The sequence below is a fragment of the Drosophila sechellia genome, chromosome 3L (genome assembly GCF_004382195.2).
Source record: "Drosophila sechellia strain sech25 chromosome 3L, ASM438219v1, whole genome shotgun sequence".
In the NCBI taxonomy this organism is placed as follows: Eukaryota; Metazoa; Arthropoda; class Insecta; order Diptera; family Drosophilidae; genus Drosophila; species Drosophila sechellia.
Window position 1 is genome coordinate 5,805,678 of NC_045951.1, and position 13,159 is coordinate 5,818,836.

General features: G+C 46.1%; 6 protein-coding genes across 6 annotated transcripts; 2 read left to right on the plus strand and 4 right to left on the minus strand.

Annotated features, from left to right (window-relative positions):
- Positions 1 to 1,768: 1,768 nt before the first annotated feature.
- LOC6610932 (DNA polymerase epsilon subunit 2) lies at positions 1,769 to 3,574 on the minus strand. The gene is made up of 2 exons (XM_002035453.2): positions 2,844 to 3,574; positions 1,769 to 2,786 (listed from the first exon to the last, which is right to left on the minus strand). The coding sequence occupies exons 1-2, from the start codon at positions 3,547 to 3,549 to the stop codon at positions 1,915 to 1,917; spliced, it is 1,578 nt and encodes a 525-aa protein (XP_002035489.1). The 5' UTR covers positions 3,550 to 3,574; the 3' UTR covers positions 1,769 to 1,914.
- Positions 3,575 to 3,825: 251 nt separating this feature from the next.
- Positions 3,826 to 5,566, plus strand: LOC6610933 (solute carrier family 22 member 13). The gene is made up of 3 exons (XM_002035454.2): positions 3,826 to 4,465; positions 4,530 to 4,722; positions 4,780 to 5,566. The coding sequence occupies exons 1-3, from the start codon at positions 3,829 to 3,831 to the stop codon at positions 5,564 to 5,566; spliced, it is 1,617 nt and encodes a 538-aa protein (XP_002035490.1). The 5' UTR covers positions 3,826 to 3,828.
- Positions 5,567 to 5,713: 147 nt separating this feature from the next.
- Positions 5,714 to 7,087, plus strand: LOC6610934 (ribosome biogenesis regulatory protein homolog). The gene is made up of 4 exons (XM_002035455.2): positions 5,714 to 5,918; positions 5,976 to 6,228; positions 6,285 to 6,778; positions 6,843 to 7,087. The coding sequence occupies exons 1-4, from the start codon at positions 5,770 to 5,772 to the stop codon at positions 6,994 to 6,996; spliced, it is 1,050 nt and encodes a 349-aa protein (XP_002035491.1). The 5' UTR covers positions 5,714 to 5,769; the 3' UTR covers positions 6,997 to 7,087.
- Positions 7,003 to 8,614, minus strand: LOC6610935 (glutaminyl-peptide cyclotransferase). Its single transcript, XM_002035456.2, has 6 exons — positions 8,491 to 8,614; positions 8,317 to 8,412; positions 7,961 to 8,266; positions 7,587 to 7,730; positions 7,323 to 7,530; positions 7,003 to 7,269 (listed from the first exon to the last, which is right to left on the minus strand). Exons 1-6 carry the CDS (start codon positions 8,575 to 8,577, stop codon positions 7,088 to 7,090), a joined length of 1,023 nt encoding a protein of 340 aa, XP_002035492.1. The 5' UTR covers positions 8,578 to 8,614; the 3' UTR covers positions 7,003 to 7,087.
- A 410-nt stretch (positions 8,615 to 9,024) lies between these two features.
- Positions 9,025 to 10,204, minus strand: LOC6610936 (glutaminyl-peptide cyclotransferase). The gene is made up of 4 exons (XM_032719080.1): positions 9,719 to 10,204; positions 9,555 to 9,665; positions 9,289 to 9,499; positions 9,025 to 9,230 (listed from the first exon to the last, which is right to left on the minus strand). The coding sequence occupies exons 1-4, from the start codon at positions 10,187 to 10,189 to the stop codon at positions 9,025 to 9,027; spliced, it is 999 nt and encodes a 332-aa protein (XP_032574971.1). The 5' UTR covers positions 10,190 to 10,204.
- Positions 10,205 to 10,491: 287 nt separating this feature from the next.
- LOC6610937 (beta-alanine transporter) lies at positions 10,492 to 12,824 on the minus strand. Its single transcript, XM_002035458.2, has 4 exons — positions 12,724 to 12,824; positions 11,850 to 12,667; positions 11,583 to 11,775; positions 10,492 to 11,518 (listed from the first exon to the last, which is right to left on the minus strand). Exons 1-4 carry the CDS (start codon positions 12,822 to 12,824, stop codon positions 10,510 to 10,512), a joined length of 2,121 nt encoding a protein of 706 aa, XP_002035494.1. The 3' UTR covers positions 10,492 to 10,509.
- Positions 12,825 to 13,159: the final 335 nt, after the last annotated feature.

The window sequence follows — 13,159 nt, forward strand, 5'->3', positions numbered from 1 at the left end:
ATAAACAAAGGCGAGCTTTTGATTTTCCAGTTGACGTTGTGGTTTCAAAGGAAAAGCCACGCAAAACCTTTGACCATATGCGCTAAAAATATTGCCATATTCATGCCCACAAAGGGTTTTTAAAATGGTATTATATATGCATGTTACGTACGAAGTAATAAATTGAAATGCTCTATATTTAGATATGGAGTAAACTCCTCTCGGATTTTTACAAACATGACATCAAATGCAAGTTGGGTTTTATGATTTCCTGCTAATATCAATATATAAGTTTTACTATTACGGAAATTGTACATGCACTTTGCGTAGTTTTAGGTAATTGATGTTTTATTTATTTGAATAGCTAGCGTGTAAATACAAATGCTTGCAACAGGACTCAATTGGAAAAATCACACAAGTATTTCCATACTCCATCGAAAGGGTATCAGCGAAGAGCGATTAAAGCCACCCCAGTATGGAATATTTAGCCAAATCAAAATCACACCACCAAGTCGAGGATTACCGGATGGATTTCCAGGGGACGCTTGGCATATGGCCACTTGGCAACACCGAGGAATCAGTCGAACAAAGCCCAGAGACGGGTTAACAATTGTCAAATAACCACAGGACATGCACATGAGTGCATCGCCGTTTGATTGCCAAGCATGTGTGTGTGCAAAAGGATAACCTAAGGTGGGATATGATGGCCAGTTGCTTTGATCCTTGATTGGACCCGGCCCACTTGGGGCGCAGCTGGTCGAGTGATTGATGGCCAAGACACAGATTCCCGGATTCCGCATCAGCGATTGCTTTAATCGAGTCCCAAAGTCTGGTGGGCGGGGATCACACTGAGCTCCAAATTAAATGGTGTCAACTTTGCGGGGAGGATGCCATAAAAACCGATGACCATAACAGATAAAATGTTTTTTATGTTATTGCGGCCAAGTTGCAGAGCAACCGCAAAACAATATTTAAATTTAAAAATTTGCCAATGTACCAGTTAAATGAAGCAGAAGCAAGATTGTTGTCGCACAGCAAGCATTTTGAATCTGCCTTTCTGCATTGAGGAGCTGGAGAGACAAAATGAATACAGAGAAATATAAATGTTCAACACTCGGAGGGATAAAAAAATATAGTTAGCACCCAAGGCTGACCACGCCCACCAAATCGAATTGACACTCATGGTGGACACATTTTGGAAATTGATCCCAGGGACGTGGGGCATACAACTAGCCAAGTTGCACTCATAAATCATAAATCAATAGGAGAGCAAAACGCTTCGAGCCGTTCGACAGGGAAAAAAACCTACCCACTTCCACATCCGACCCGGCTAATGATGTCTTAAAAAACGATTCGGCAACTGGTCATGTGACAGCAAATGGGGGCCATCGATGTCCTCAGGTCAAACGCATTATCAAAATTGCCGTTTCAGCTGCGGAGGAGTTGCGCGCCAGCCTGGAAATTGAATTTCCACGACCCTAAGTGGCCGGCATCGGGCAGAGTAACAATATTTTTCCAAATCGGCTTTAAGTCATGAAAAGTAATAGACAACCCCCGGTCGCAGTAAAAAGCAGATTGCGAGGCGCGTCAGCCGCACAGCCAGGAGACGATTGTGGAACACATGCTGTGCGCATATGATGACTGACGACGGTGATGATGAGGCTGGGCCGCTTATCACGAGGGAACAGCCACACGCACTGGGTGCCGAAAAATTGGGCGAGCTGTCGGGCCAAGCAACATGTGAGGCCACAGTAAGTTAAGCTCCCGAAACAAGTTTATATTAAAATCGTTGGGATGGATGGGATTTTTTCTAAATATAGGCTTCAAGTCGTTTAAAATAAAGGAAATTGCCCAAATAGCCCGAAATCCAACGAGTAACCAACATATGTAATTAAATAATTATTCAAACTTACGTTAAGGTTAACTATATAATAACTACTCCATTTCGTCCGGTATCTCCGAGTCCTCAATCGTTCGCGTCGCTGGTATATACACTTTGAAGGCGAACTTGGACTTGACAAAGGAGCCGGTATTGAGAACAGTGCAGCCATGTTGACTGCTGCTAAAGCTCTGACACGAATCGCCCATGACTATCAGATCCGGAAGTGGATACAACCACAGAGCAGGATCGTAGTCCCAGTGCACTGGCATGGTAATCGGATGAATGGGCACCAAATGACCCTGGCACACAATCGTTCTGGCAAAATGCTGCTCGATCTGGGACGTGTCTTCGGGAAAATGCAAGGTGTTGCGACAAAACTTGGCCATTAAATCCAAACGGCAGACCACAATCTGCTGGGTGCAGTACTGCAGGCGACACGGATTAGTGGCCAACTGGGTGCGTGGCCAGGCCTTCAGCAGGCCTGCTGCCAGGCATTCGGGAATTGGAGCACGGGGCAGAATATTAGGTGCCGTGGGATCTTCCGAAGAGGGAACGAGAATCAGATCCGTTTGCTTCTTCAGCTGCTCGCAGCCAGCTGCCAAGCCACCCAATGCATCCAGGTGTTGCCTCAGCTCATGATAATTCCTTGTGCTGGCCGTGAAGGGACCCATGAGCACTATAGCCTGCGGCGGGCAGGAATCATAGCCCACGAACAACTGGCGCAGCTTGTCCATGACAATCGGCAGATCCAACCGAACGTCGGAAAGGAAAACAATGGTTGTCTCCGTGTTGGTACGCTCCAGTTCCTGTAGTCCGGCTGAGTACTTCAGCAGCTTAGCAGACTCACCGCCCCAAGTGTTGGCGGTGCCGAAAAACGCTCGACTGCTGGTTGCCGGTTCCGCGGGTGGGAATCCCAGGCCGTCAACTGAGAACACATAAGAAACTATTAATATGTAGTTATTAACTACTTTGGGCTACTTACCCTTGAGTACACCGTTGTTATAGTTGCCCTCGGCTAAAACAAAGCAGCCCTCGCAGAAGAAGCCGGCATGGAAACGGGCTCCAGTGAGATCTAACTGAACACAACCCGTGGGATCCTCGACATAAAACTTGCCCTCCTTTAGTTGGGTAAGTAGTCCCAAAACAACTGCCTCCTTCATCACCGATGTGGCCAGCAGGTTCTCCGCGAACTGGAGCTTAAATTTCTTGGCCTGTGCCTCGGCTCCAACGCCATCCTGGATGACGGCGGGTGCAAAGAGGTCATGTCGCAAAGTTTTCTGTAGTAACATGGCATATCGTTGCTGCATGTAGTCCGATTTCATGCGCGGAGCGGTCAGCAACTGACGAGGCTGTGTGTCCAGTTCGAATTTCTTGATCCGCTGGTTGTACCGGAAACGGGGCACCGTAAAGGCATCGATCAGGGCAAAGACCGTCTCGCCTTCATCCAATCCCACCCGGTTGAGTTCATTGATGGCCTTCTCCAGGGCGGCCCGCTCCACATGAGGCGTCAAAAGCTTTTGGCTCTGGAGATTCTCGGTAATCACCGTCAGCCATTTGTCCCGTTCCGCCGCGTCAAAGGGCAGCAGCTGCTCCGCCAGGTAGGAACTGTTCTCCGAGCGGATCAGGAATCCACATAGCTTGAAGGTGTTTGTTATTCGCTTTCTCAGCGGCAGTAAATCCACATCCATTGTTATTAAAAGTTTTTCGCGCGCAAATTAGAGATGGAAGTTGTCAATTATCGATATCTATTTATATTTGTATTTGCATTTGTGTGACCAGCCGAACATGGAGCTAAAATGGAAGGCCTAGAAAGTAATCGATAAATGGCGGGAAATATGTGGAGTTCAAAAAGTGCATTTTTGAATGGTTAATTAAAAATAAAACATTTAAAGTATTAAAGGTTCAAAAAGAGGTCTTCAAAGAAGTTGGCTTTTGTTTTGTTCATATTTATAAGGTTAAATGTCGAAATGCCCCCCAGAGATTGTGAAAAGTATGAGAACTTCTTGCTGTTCATTGGGGACTTTGGTCCCTTTCAGAAGCGACTGCTGTTTTGGATGATGCCCGCCGCCTTTCTGTTCGCATTCACCTACTTTGGTCAGATATTCATGATACTGTTGCCAAAGAATCACTGGTGCAGAGTACGAGAACTGAAGGGACTGCCGGAAAGTGAACAAAAGAATCGGGGAATTCCCAAAAAGCAGGATGGCAGTTTCGAGAATTGTTTTATGTACAATGAGCCATACGACTCAAATGAGACAAACGATGCGACAAGGAGCCAGATTCCCTGCAACAATGGTTGGATTTATGATCGCAAGGAGGTGCCCTACGAGTCCATCGCCACCGAGTACAATTGGGTGTGCGACAAAAGGGATTTCGGGACATATAGTGTCGTTGTCTACTTTGTGGGCTGCATTGTGGGTTGCCTGTGCTTTGGATTCATCACCGATCATTCCGGTCGCCTGCCTGCCCTATTCCTGGCCAACTCCTGCTCCATGATCGGCGGTTGCGTGAGCGTAGTCTGCAAGGGCTTTCCCTGCTTTGCTGCCAGCCGATTTGTGGCTGGACTGTCAATGAACTACTGCTTCGTTCCCATTTATATTCTAAGTAGTCTTGCAGAGTGTATGAACATAAATCATAAATCTAAATATCATCACATTCTTTTCAACAGCTTTGGAGAACGTTGGCATCAAGTATCGCACACTGGTGGGGAACTTAGCTCTCACATTCTCCTTCACCTTGGGCGCCTGCTTACTTCCCTGGCTGGCCTATGTCATCAGTAATTGGAGGCACTATGCCATGGTCGTTGCCCTGCCTATTATATTAATGATATTGACCAGCTTGCTGGCTCCAGAGTCACCAAGGTAATTTAATGAATACTATAGGTCTTAAAGTTATCTAAACTTTATTTCCCCCTGCAGTTGGCTCATGTCGGTGGGTAAATTGGACCGGTGTATGAAAGTGCTGAAAGAAGCGGCCAAAGCCAATGGGAAAACCATTTCCGAAGATGTTTGGTCCGAGATGCGGGAATGCTTTGAACTTAAATTTGCGAACGAGCAATTGGGAAAGCAATACACCAGCCTGGATCTCTTTAAGACATTTCCCAGGTTCGTCGTACTTACGATTTTGATCGTCACTTGGATGGTTGTGGCCCTAGCGTACGATGCCCATGTTCGGGTCGTCGAAATCCTGGACACCGATGTATTTATAACCTTTTCCCTTTCCTCGCTCGTTGAAATTCCTGCTGGAATCGTGCCAATGCTTTTGCTAGATCGAATTGGTCGCAAGCCCGTTATGTCGGCTGTAATGCTATTGTGTGCAACGTCCAGTCTCTTCGTTGGCCTTCTAAAAGGACATTGGGATGCCTCAACGGCCGCGATTGCAGCCAGATTTTTCGCCACAATGGCCTACAATGTGGGTCAACAGTGGGCCTCTGAGATACTGCCAACCGTGCTGCGCGGCCAGGGACTGGCTATCATCAACATTATGGGTCAGATGGGTGCCCTAACCTCACCTCTTGTACTCAGCACCCACCGCTACTATCCTCCGTTGCCCATGTTTATTATCACATCGGTGTCCGTGATAGGCGCTTCGATAATCTTGTTTCTGCCGGAGACCAGGGGAGTTAAGATGCCACAAACGTTAGATGAGGCGGAAAAGCGGTGGACGTTACGTTGTAGAGATCGTGAAATAAACGAGGATCTTTAAAAAATTAATTTTAAAACTTATTTTGAAATGGCTCCGATAGACCGATAAGTATATAGCCAAGCTTCCCTGCAAGGTTCGAGTCTTCGGTGCAAGTTTGGTATAATTATTTGGTATTTTTAAGTGTATTCGATAAATCTAGTGCATGGTCACAGTGGTCAGCACGTGGAATTGAATTTTGCTGTTTATACGCTAATTCCCTCAAAATGGATGTTGTTAAGGAAGTTCTGGCCAAACACCAAAAGGAATTGGACAAATACAAGCCGATCACAGTAGAAAAGCATTTGGAATGCCGACTGGACGTTGGCAGCCTGCTGATCACAGATCCCAACGATTTCGATGACCGGGAATTGAGGTAAGCGGCGGATTCTAGCGTGGAATACGGATTTTTCACAATTTATATTGGTTTTAGGGCCAACAAAGAGGAGTACCTGACCGCACTGACACGGGAGAACACCCAACTCCTGGTCAATGCCATTTGGGAGCTGCCCACCGAACGGGTGGACGAGAGCATTGTGGCCAAGCTGCCGGAACCCACGACGGTACTGCCCCGCCTCCGGAAACCACCAGGTCCGCGTCCGCTCACCAAATGGGAGAAGTTCGCCAAGGAGAAGGGCATCAGCAAGAAGAAGAAGGACAAGAAGACCTACGATGAGACCATGGATGCAAGTTTTTGCTCTTTAATCTTGTCAAGTCCAATCTAAACCTTGAATCTTTTTAGAAATGGGTGCCCACATATGGTTTCAAACGTGCCGAGGCCGAAAAGGCCAAGGATTGGGTGCTGGAGGTGCCACAGAACGCCGATCCCAATACGGACATGTTTCAGAAGAAGATCGACCTGCGCAACGAGAAGGTGGCCAAGAATGAGATCCAGCGGATGAAGAACATTGTGCGAGCCAAGAAGATCGACATGCCACGCAGCGGTTACTTGGGACCCGAGGCTGCCTCCTCCAGTCAGCTGTTAACAGCCGTTACTGTGGCCAAATCCTCAACTGCCTCAGTCGGCAAATTCCAAAACAAACTGCCCAAGGAGAAGGAGGCACGTGGTCTGGGCATTAAAGAGCTGATTCCTGGCGGCAAACGGAAGCAGTCGCATATCACACAAACGCCCGAGAAGGAGGCCAACCTGGATCTCATCAAGAGCGTGCTGAACAAGAAGCCCAAACTGGACGTGAGCAAGGCGGTATCGATGGAGAAGCGCGACAATCGCTTGGCGTGAGTTTAACCTTTATCGTTTAATGAGCATAGTCTAAAGTTTAAACCTTTATTTCCTCAACAGGCGTGAAGCAGAGGCTGAGAATGAACCAGGCAGGAAGGGCGGCAAGAAGCCCAAGGGCAAGGGAAGTCGCAAGGCGGTGGGCAAGAAGTCCAAGGGCAATCGTGGTCAAAGGGCTCCGGGCAAAAAGGCGCAAGCCGGTCGCAAACGTCGCTAGGAAGAATTACACATGCCTTAGGACACTTTAATTAACGAAAAACACTTTACACTTATGCTTAATAAATCTTAGCCATAAGACAAAACATAAACTATGTTCGGTAAAAACGCAAATTCACTGGTGACATGTGCCGCTTAAGGTATTGATAAACGAAGTTACGGAAAACACGGTTGAAATTGCGTATGGAAGGCCAGTGCAGATTGGCGGCATTGTCCCGAGGCGTGTGCCAGACGTCTGGGAAAGGAGTGGCTACCAAATGCAGCACAGGAACATCTGTATGGAAAACGGCTGTGATTATGGATACACACTAAGGACATCAAACTTACTCTCATCTAAAAACGGTCGATGATCATCGTCGACTAGACCACCGCTGACACGACTTAAAAACATATTGTTATTGCCCTCCAGCTGGCCGGCAGTGCGCAGAGATTTCTCAATCTGCACTAGACTGGAGTGCAGTCCGTCGGTGTTTTCATAAAAACTGGAGAACTTGGGATTCCGCGCCCCAATAAGATCCAGCAGCACCAGCACTTCCTGTTATTGATACAATTTTAGAAAGCTGATAATTCTCGCAAAGCTCATTGACTTACAATTCGATCTATATTGCGTGGAGCTAGTTGCGCCTGGGAACCACTGCGTTTGCTAGCCAACTTTGCGGCTAGATGCTTTGAGCCGTATACGGAGTCCGCATCGGTCCACTCCTTAAAGGCCTCCTCGCCATCGAAGAATATGAGCTGGTGGATAAGGTTGGATTTTCAATAACTATAGGAAACATTCTACTAGATCTTATTAGCATAAATCAACTTTTTCAATGTAATACTTATTTTGTATGCCTAATTTCAAATGGAGATTTGAATACCAAACATGCAACTTGTTTTCGCTCAGGTTTTTTATAACTGGAGTTCATGGAAACTTTATTGAGCCATCAAGGTCTTTGATAATGTGCGCTAAGTAAGCAACTTACCATAAGTCCCACATCGCTGCGATTGCGAAACTCTTTCTGCAGATACGCGCCCAAGGTCTTGGCGGTGTTCAGCAGAATGGCACAGGGCACGGCGGAGTCAGTGGCGCCCACGAAGCCGGGATCATTGGGGAAGTACTTGCTGTCGTAGTGGCAGGCCAGAGCGAGGAAGTTCTGAGCCTGGGGATTGATTGTGCCCACTACGTTGGCGAACGTGAGCTCGCCGAAAACTGGAACTCTCTGCTTGAACTCATCCACTTCCGTTTGGAAGCCAAGGCCGTTCAGCGATTGGACCAGGTACTCGCGCACCTGTTTGCAATGTTAATTTTATAAAGCCAAGTTTAAGCTTTATCACCCACCTGCTGATGCCCCCGACTGCCAACGACGCGTGGCACCAAAATGGAGTCCAAGGTGCGGTTGAAATGGACCTCATCGTCGCGCCACTGGGATCCAATCTGTAATATAAATGGGTCTTTCTGGTTAACCTAACAATCCCCGGTTTCCCAAGTGAGTCACAATACTGGGGGACTTACGTTTACCGTTGGCGCTTGCTGCTGCGACGGCGGGAGGAGGAGGAGCAGCAGGCCAGCGGCGGCAAAAACTACGGAACCGATCCCCATCTATACGCTTCGGAGCTCGGCGACGCACTAAAGCCCGATCGGTGTCTGAAAAATCGATCTTTACCGTAGTTTGTGTTGTGGTTTCGATGCTGATGGCTTTTGTTTTCGTTTTCCGCTGCCTCTTTGGCGGCAAACTCACTTCGAACCTTCGGCGAAGAGAGTTTTTAAGAGTAAATCATGTTGCTGTTGCGGTAGATGCAAAAAGCTTTAAAGCCGCGTTCGTTGGGAAAAGTGAGCCGACTAATTGATGCTGATTACGATAATTACCCTTATTACATTAGAGTACGTTTAAGTAGTGACTATGCACTTAAAGTCTAGAATGAGCACTAAGTTTAAAATGTCTCATAACAAACCAAAGTTTTCATTCGAAACTTAGATTTATAATATACATTTTGGGAATTAGTCACTTTTTAATACTGTTATTTAAAAAATTTAATCTAATTGAATTTAGTCATCATAAAAATCATAATTTATTGCAAAAGTTTGTCGCCATTTCATAAAGTATTGCCACTTTTCATAGAAATCATGCACAAAACAGCGAATAATTTTGATCATATTTCGAATGGTAGGATTGTGTAGATTCTCGACATTGTCCGCTGGCGTATAAATGACATTTGGAAATTCTTGTGGACTCACATGAATGACTGGAACATCTGTTGACGAACAAATACCCTCTATAGAATAGTAGTGTACAATTAACTATGATATTACCGTGTTCGTCGAATACAATATGATCGTCAAGCAGATCCTTGTCGTAGTGTGTTTTCTTTTGGAACAACACATGACAGTCGTCAAGTTGTCCGGATTTTCTGAGATCCTGTTCGATGTCAGCAATCAGGTTGTGCAAATCATTGGTAACTTCAAAGTAGCTCAAAAAGGTTTGATTTGGCGCGCCAATATAGCTGAGAGTTACTGCAACAGCCTAGTTAAAGATTAATATAAGCTACAAGTAAAGATTATGCAATTTGATATGTTACCATGTTTTGCAAAGGTATAAATTCTTCATCCATAAAGTGTGTTGCGCCCATAAGTTCATTTTCGTCATAGGGATCTGAGCTTAAGGAATTGTGCCCGTCGAAGAAGATGAACTTTAAAGACCTATTTTATAATTACCGTTGCAACGAGCCTTTGACCTACTTACAGCCAGTCCCACGGACCTTTTTTCAGACCACCTATCGATTAAAAATTGTCTTAATGTTTTGGCCACGTTAAGAAGAATGGCACATGATACAGCGCTTTCTGCGGCTGCAAGGAACTCATCGGTGGTTCCATTCTCTGGCTTTTTGCTGTCGTAGTGACAGGTTAGCATCAGATAAAACTTAGCCCTCATATTCCAAAAGCCTACCAAATTGGTAATATTGACTCCTTGTTGGAAGTCATTCCTTAATGTGATGAAATCCAAACGCTTCAGCTCCGTCTCGATGAAATCTTGAACCTCGGCATGCCCTTTGCTGCCCACAAATCGAGGCTTTAGTAGTTTCGCCAACGTAGCATTAAAGTGTTCCTCATCGTCATCGAATTTAAAGGGGGGCTTTTCAACAACCCAACGCAAAAACATTGCTTTAAACACCACATAAATTATGGCTAAGAACAACGCAATCCTTCCGAGCATTTGGAAAATGCCTTCCCGTTGCGACTAGCAATAGCGAATGATTTGGATTTGGTCTTACAGGAAAAACTTCACAGAATTTCCCCGTAACTAAAGCATTCGTCACGAAAGTTAGCAATTAATTAATAAGCAGGGTTCGACAAATGGAAGAAAAGTTTCATTTTCTCAGAATGGTACAAATCTTTGTATTTGAATAAATGTGTACTTTTTTAGAGTCACGGGTAAGAAATGATTCTTAATTTTTGTATAATTTCAAAAATAATCGAATGCAAACTTTAATTAGAAAAGTATTTATAAAACAGGGAGGTAACTTAAAGATAACCTCAGCTCTTATCTTCTGGACACTTTGAGCCGTTTCCATATTTATACGTTCGGATTTCCTTCTCCTCGGTGCCCTTGTAATCACTCGATGATGGACTCGGGTGGGACTCAAACCTATATTTCGTCTTGCGATGCATTTTGCTGGAGCGGAACTCGTCCTTCGATAGGGTCCTTAAGCTCGAGCCCTGGTGCCAGTTGTGCCTGGGATGGGATTTTCTTGATCCTGGGCCACAGCAGGGCATGTGCCAAATCCTTTGATTCTTCCCAAATTGGGCGCCATCACTGAGCGTTTCCGGGAGTTCGTGGTTCAGCGTTTCCGGTAGAAACAGGGCCAGCAGTCCACCGAAGATACCCAGGGCTCCCAAAACGATCAGCGTGCTGGAAAGGGACTTTTTGGAAAGATAGACCACTGGCGGGGACATCAACATCGCCACAAAGCCCATCGTGTGGATGAAGGCTACTCCCTGAGCCCTCACCACCGTGGGCAGTATCTCAGCGGCCCACTGCAGTCCTATATTATAGCAGATGTTGGAAAAGAATCTTCCAGCTAACGCTGACATCCTCATATTTGCGCGATTCTGAAAGCTGGCCCCTAATAGGCTAAACACTCCACTCAACGAAGTGTAAAAAAAAGAGCACCATCGACGTCCAGCGCGATCCAGAGTAAGGATCACCAGGATATTACCCGGCAACTCAGTGGCACAGGCGATGGTAAAGAACAGAAAGATATTCTCACTGTCCAGGACACTGGCCGCACGAACATGTCCATCGTAAACCAAAGAGATGGACATCCAGATGAAAATCATCAGGATCATATAACGGGCCATCCGCTTCCTCTTGAATATTGAAAGCACTGTAAAATCGCGTCCGTCGAGCTCCTCCTTGTAGAACTGGGTGCAGCTCGCCTCGAAGAGATCAAGTATTTCCTTGGACACATGCTTCTTGTTTACCTCAATCACATTCTTCAATATCTCCATGGCCTTGTCGATCTCACCCACCGATACCAGCCATCTGTGATCGAAAAATGCCTGAATGGGAGCTCTCGGTTTAAAGTTGCGACAATTTGGATACCCACCGTGCAGATTCCGGTAGCAGACAAAAGGAAAACATGGCGAGCACAATGGGCAAGGATGCAAATGAGGAAAATCTCCTCCAATTTCCGGCTGAAAGCGCTATCCACGGCATCACCATCGTGAAGGGGGAGTAGAACAGGGCCAGGGATAGATTGGCCACCAGTGTTCGGTACTTGGGACCCACATACTCGAGCACTTATAAAAAAGAGGTATTAATGATTGCAGAGGACACATATCACATGGTACACATGGTATGTGCACTTTTTTACCCAAAATGTATACCATCGTAAAGCAGGTATCGTAGGAGGCACCAACTAAAAATCTCGATATTGCAAAGCTGAAGAAGTCCGTGGACATCGAGGTGGCCAGGCTTCCCAACAGAGCAAGGAAGCAGCTACTGACCACCGCCGCCACACGGCCACAGTGATCCGCAAAGTGGCCATAACCAAGTCCGCCCAAAATGGAACCCAGGAAGAAAATGATCTGGGCATAGGTGGCGTACTTGTCGTCATCGCACAGCCAGCCAAACTCCATGGTGGCCGATTCGAATGCTCTGCCCTCGTGCTCGAAAACATAGCCTTTCTTGCAGGGAATCGTGGGCAGTGAAGTGTTGATATAGGCTCTCGGATTCTCCGCAAAGTGGATCTTCGTGTAATTGGTATTGTACATCCGGCAGCGACTGTAAGATCCATCCTTCTCTTTTGGAATGGACAAGTCCTTGCGCAGCTCCACGGGCGTATGTAAAAGTTCCGGCACATAACAGTAGTACTTCGTTGGGGTCAGGCACATGAATATCTGGCCCAGATACACGAAGGCGGTGATGAAGCAGAAGGGTATCATGAACAGAAACAGCCTAATCTGGAAACGACCAAACTGGCCAATCATCGGCAGGAGATCATCGAAATCTATATAGTCATCCGTCTCCCACGATCGACGCGGTAATGATGTTTCCGATCTCTTCTTTCCCCAAAAGAAGCCATGCGAGGATTCTTCGTCATCTGGCTCCACGTAGGTCACTTTGACCTTCTCCAACGAATCACCCGCCTGTATTCCAATGTCCACTTTATCCGGCTCAATGTAATACTTTCTGCTTGGATAAGACATTAGCTTATGCTTATACCCAGTTATAGCATCGCTACCTACATTTTCTTCAGCTTTGACTGTTGCCCCTGATCCCTTTGTTCCCTCTTTTTCGGCTTGTCATCATCTTCCGTCGATGCATTTCCCTTTTCGTCATCTGCCATATTGAAACACAGGGAAAAATTGAAAATCTGACTTATAACTCGTAGCTTCATGTTTAATATATTTCCGGAAAATGATAATGTTAAAAACAGGGTATTAAAGTGGCATACATGGCAAAATTCACTATCATCGCGGGAACATTAATTCCTCTTAAAACTATTAAATCAGTTGTGACTTGTTAAATTCCTGTGCCATTCTTTTCTACGGATGACTTGGTGATTTTCCATTTCAGTGCCTAAGCTACTTTTCCTTTCATTTCCGTTTCGCTGGCAGCAACTGGAGCAAGAGATGGGCATTGTCATGGAACTCAACCCGACTCCTCGACGCCACCACTTCC

Excerpts from the sequence above, each read along its gene's own strand:
- LOC6610932 (XM_002035453.2), bottom strand. The coding sequence starts at position 3,549 with ATGGATGTGGATTTACTGCCGCTGAGAAAGCGAATAACAAACACCTTC. Across the intron at positions 2,787-2,843 it reads TAACAACGGTGTACTCAAGG|TTGACGGCCTGGGATTCCCA; the intron begins GTAAGTAGCCCA and ends ATGTGTTCTCAG.
- LOC6610933 (XM_002035454.2), top strand. The coding sequence starts at position 3,829 with ATGCCCCCCAGAGATTGTGAAAAGTATGAGAACTTCTTGCTGTTCATT. Across the intron at positions 4,466-4,529 it reads CGTTCCCATTTATATTCTAA|CTTTGGAGAACGTTGGCATC; the intron begins GTAGTCTTGCAG and ends TCTTTTCAACAG. Across the intron at positions 4,723-4,779 it reads CTGGCTCCAGAGTCACCAAG|TTGGCTCATGTCGGTGGGTA; the intron begins GTAATTTAATGA and ends TTCCCCCTGCAG.
- LOC6610934 (XM_002035455.2), top strand. The coding sequence starts at position 5,770 with ATGGATGTTGTTAAGGAAGTTCTGGCCAAACACCAAAAGGAATTGGAC. Across the intron at positions 5,919-5,975 it reads TTCGATGACCGGGAATTGAG|GGCCAACAAAGAGGAGTACC; the intron begins GTAAGCGGCGGA and ends TATTGGTTTTAG. Across the intron at positions 6,229-6,284 it reads CCTACGATGAGACCATGGAT|AAATGGGTGCCCACATATGG; the intron begins GCAAGTTTTTGC and ends GAATCTTTTTAG.
- LOC6610935 (XM_002035456.2), bottom strand. The coding sequence starts at position 8,577 with ATGGGGATCGGTTCCGTAGTTTTTGCCGCCGCTGGCCTGCTGCTCCTC. Across the intron at positions 8,413-8,490 it reads AGCAAGCGCCAACGGTAAAC|ATTGGATCCCAGTGGCGCGA; the intron begins GTAAGTCCCCCA and ends TTTATATTACAG. Across the intron at positions 8,267-8,316 it reads GCAGTCGGGGGCATCAGCAG|GTGCGCGAGTACCTGGTCCA; the intron begins GTGGGTGATAAA and ends CATTGCAAACAG.
- LOC6610936 (XM_032719080.1), bottom strand. The coding sequence starts at position 10,189 with ATGCTCGGAAGGATTGCGTTGTTCTTAGCCATAATTTATGTGGTGTTT. Across the intron at positions 9,666-9,718 it reads AAAGGTCCGTGGGACTGGCT|TTCATCTTCTTCGACGGGCA; the intron begins GTAAGTAGGTCA and ends AGGTCTTTAAAG. Across the intron at positions 9,500-9,554 it reads TTATACCTTTGCAAAACATG|GCTGTTGCAGTAACTCTCAG; the intron begins GTAACATATCAA and ends ATCTTTAACTAG.
- LOC6610937 (XM_002035458.2), bottom strand. The coding sequence starts at position 12,824 with ATGGCAGATGACGAAAAGGGAAATGCATCGACGGAAGATGATGACAAG. Across the intron at positions 12,668-12,723 it reads CAGTCAAAGCTGAAGAAAAT|AAAGTATTACATTGAGCCGG; the intron begins GTAGGTAGCGAT and ends TTATCCAAGCAG. Across the intron at positions 11,776-11,849 it reads TACGATGGTATACATTTTGG|TGCTCGAGTATGTGGGTCCC; the intron begins GTAAAAAAGTGC and ends CTTTTTTATAAG.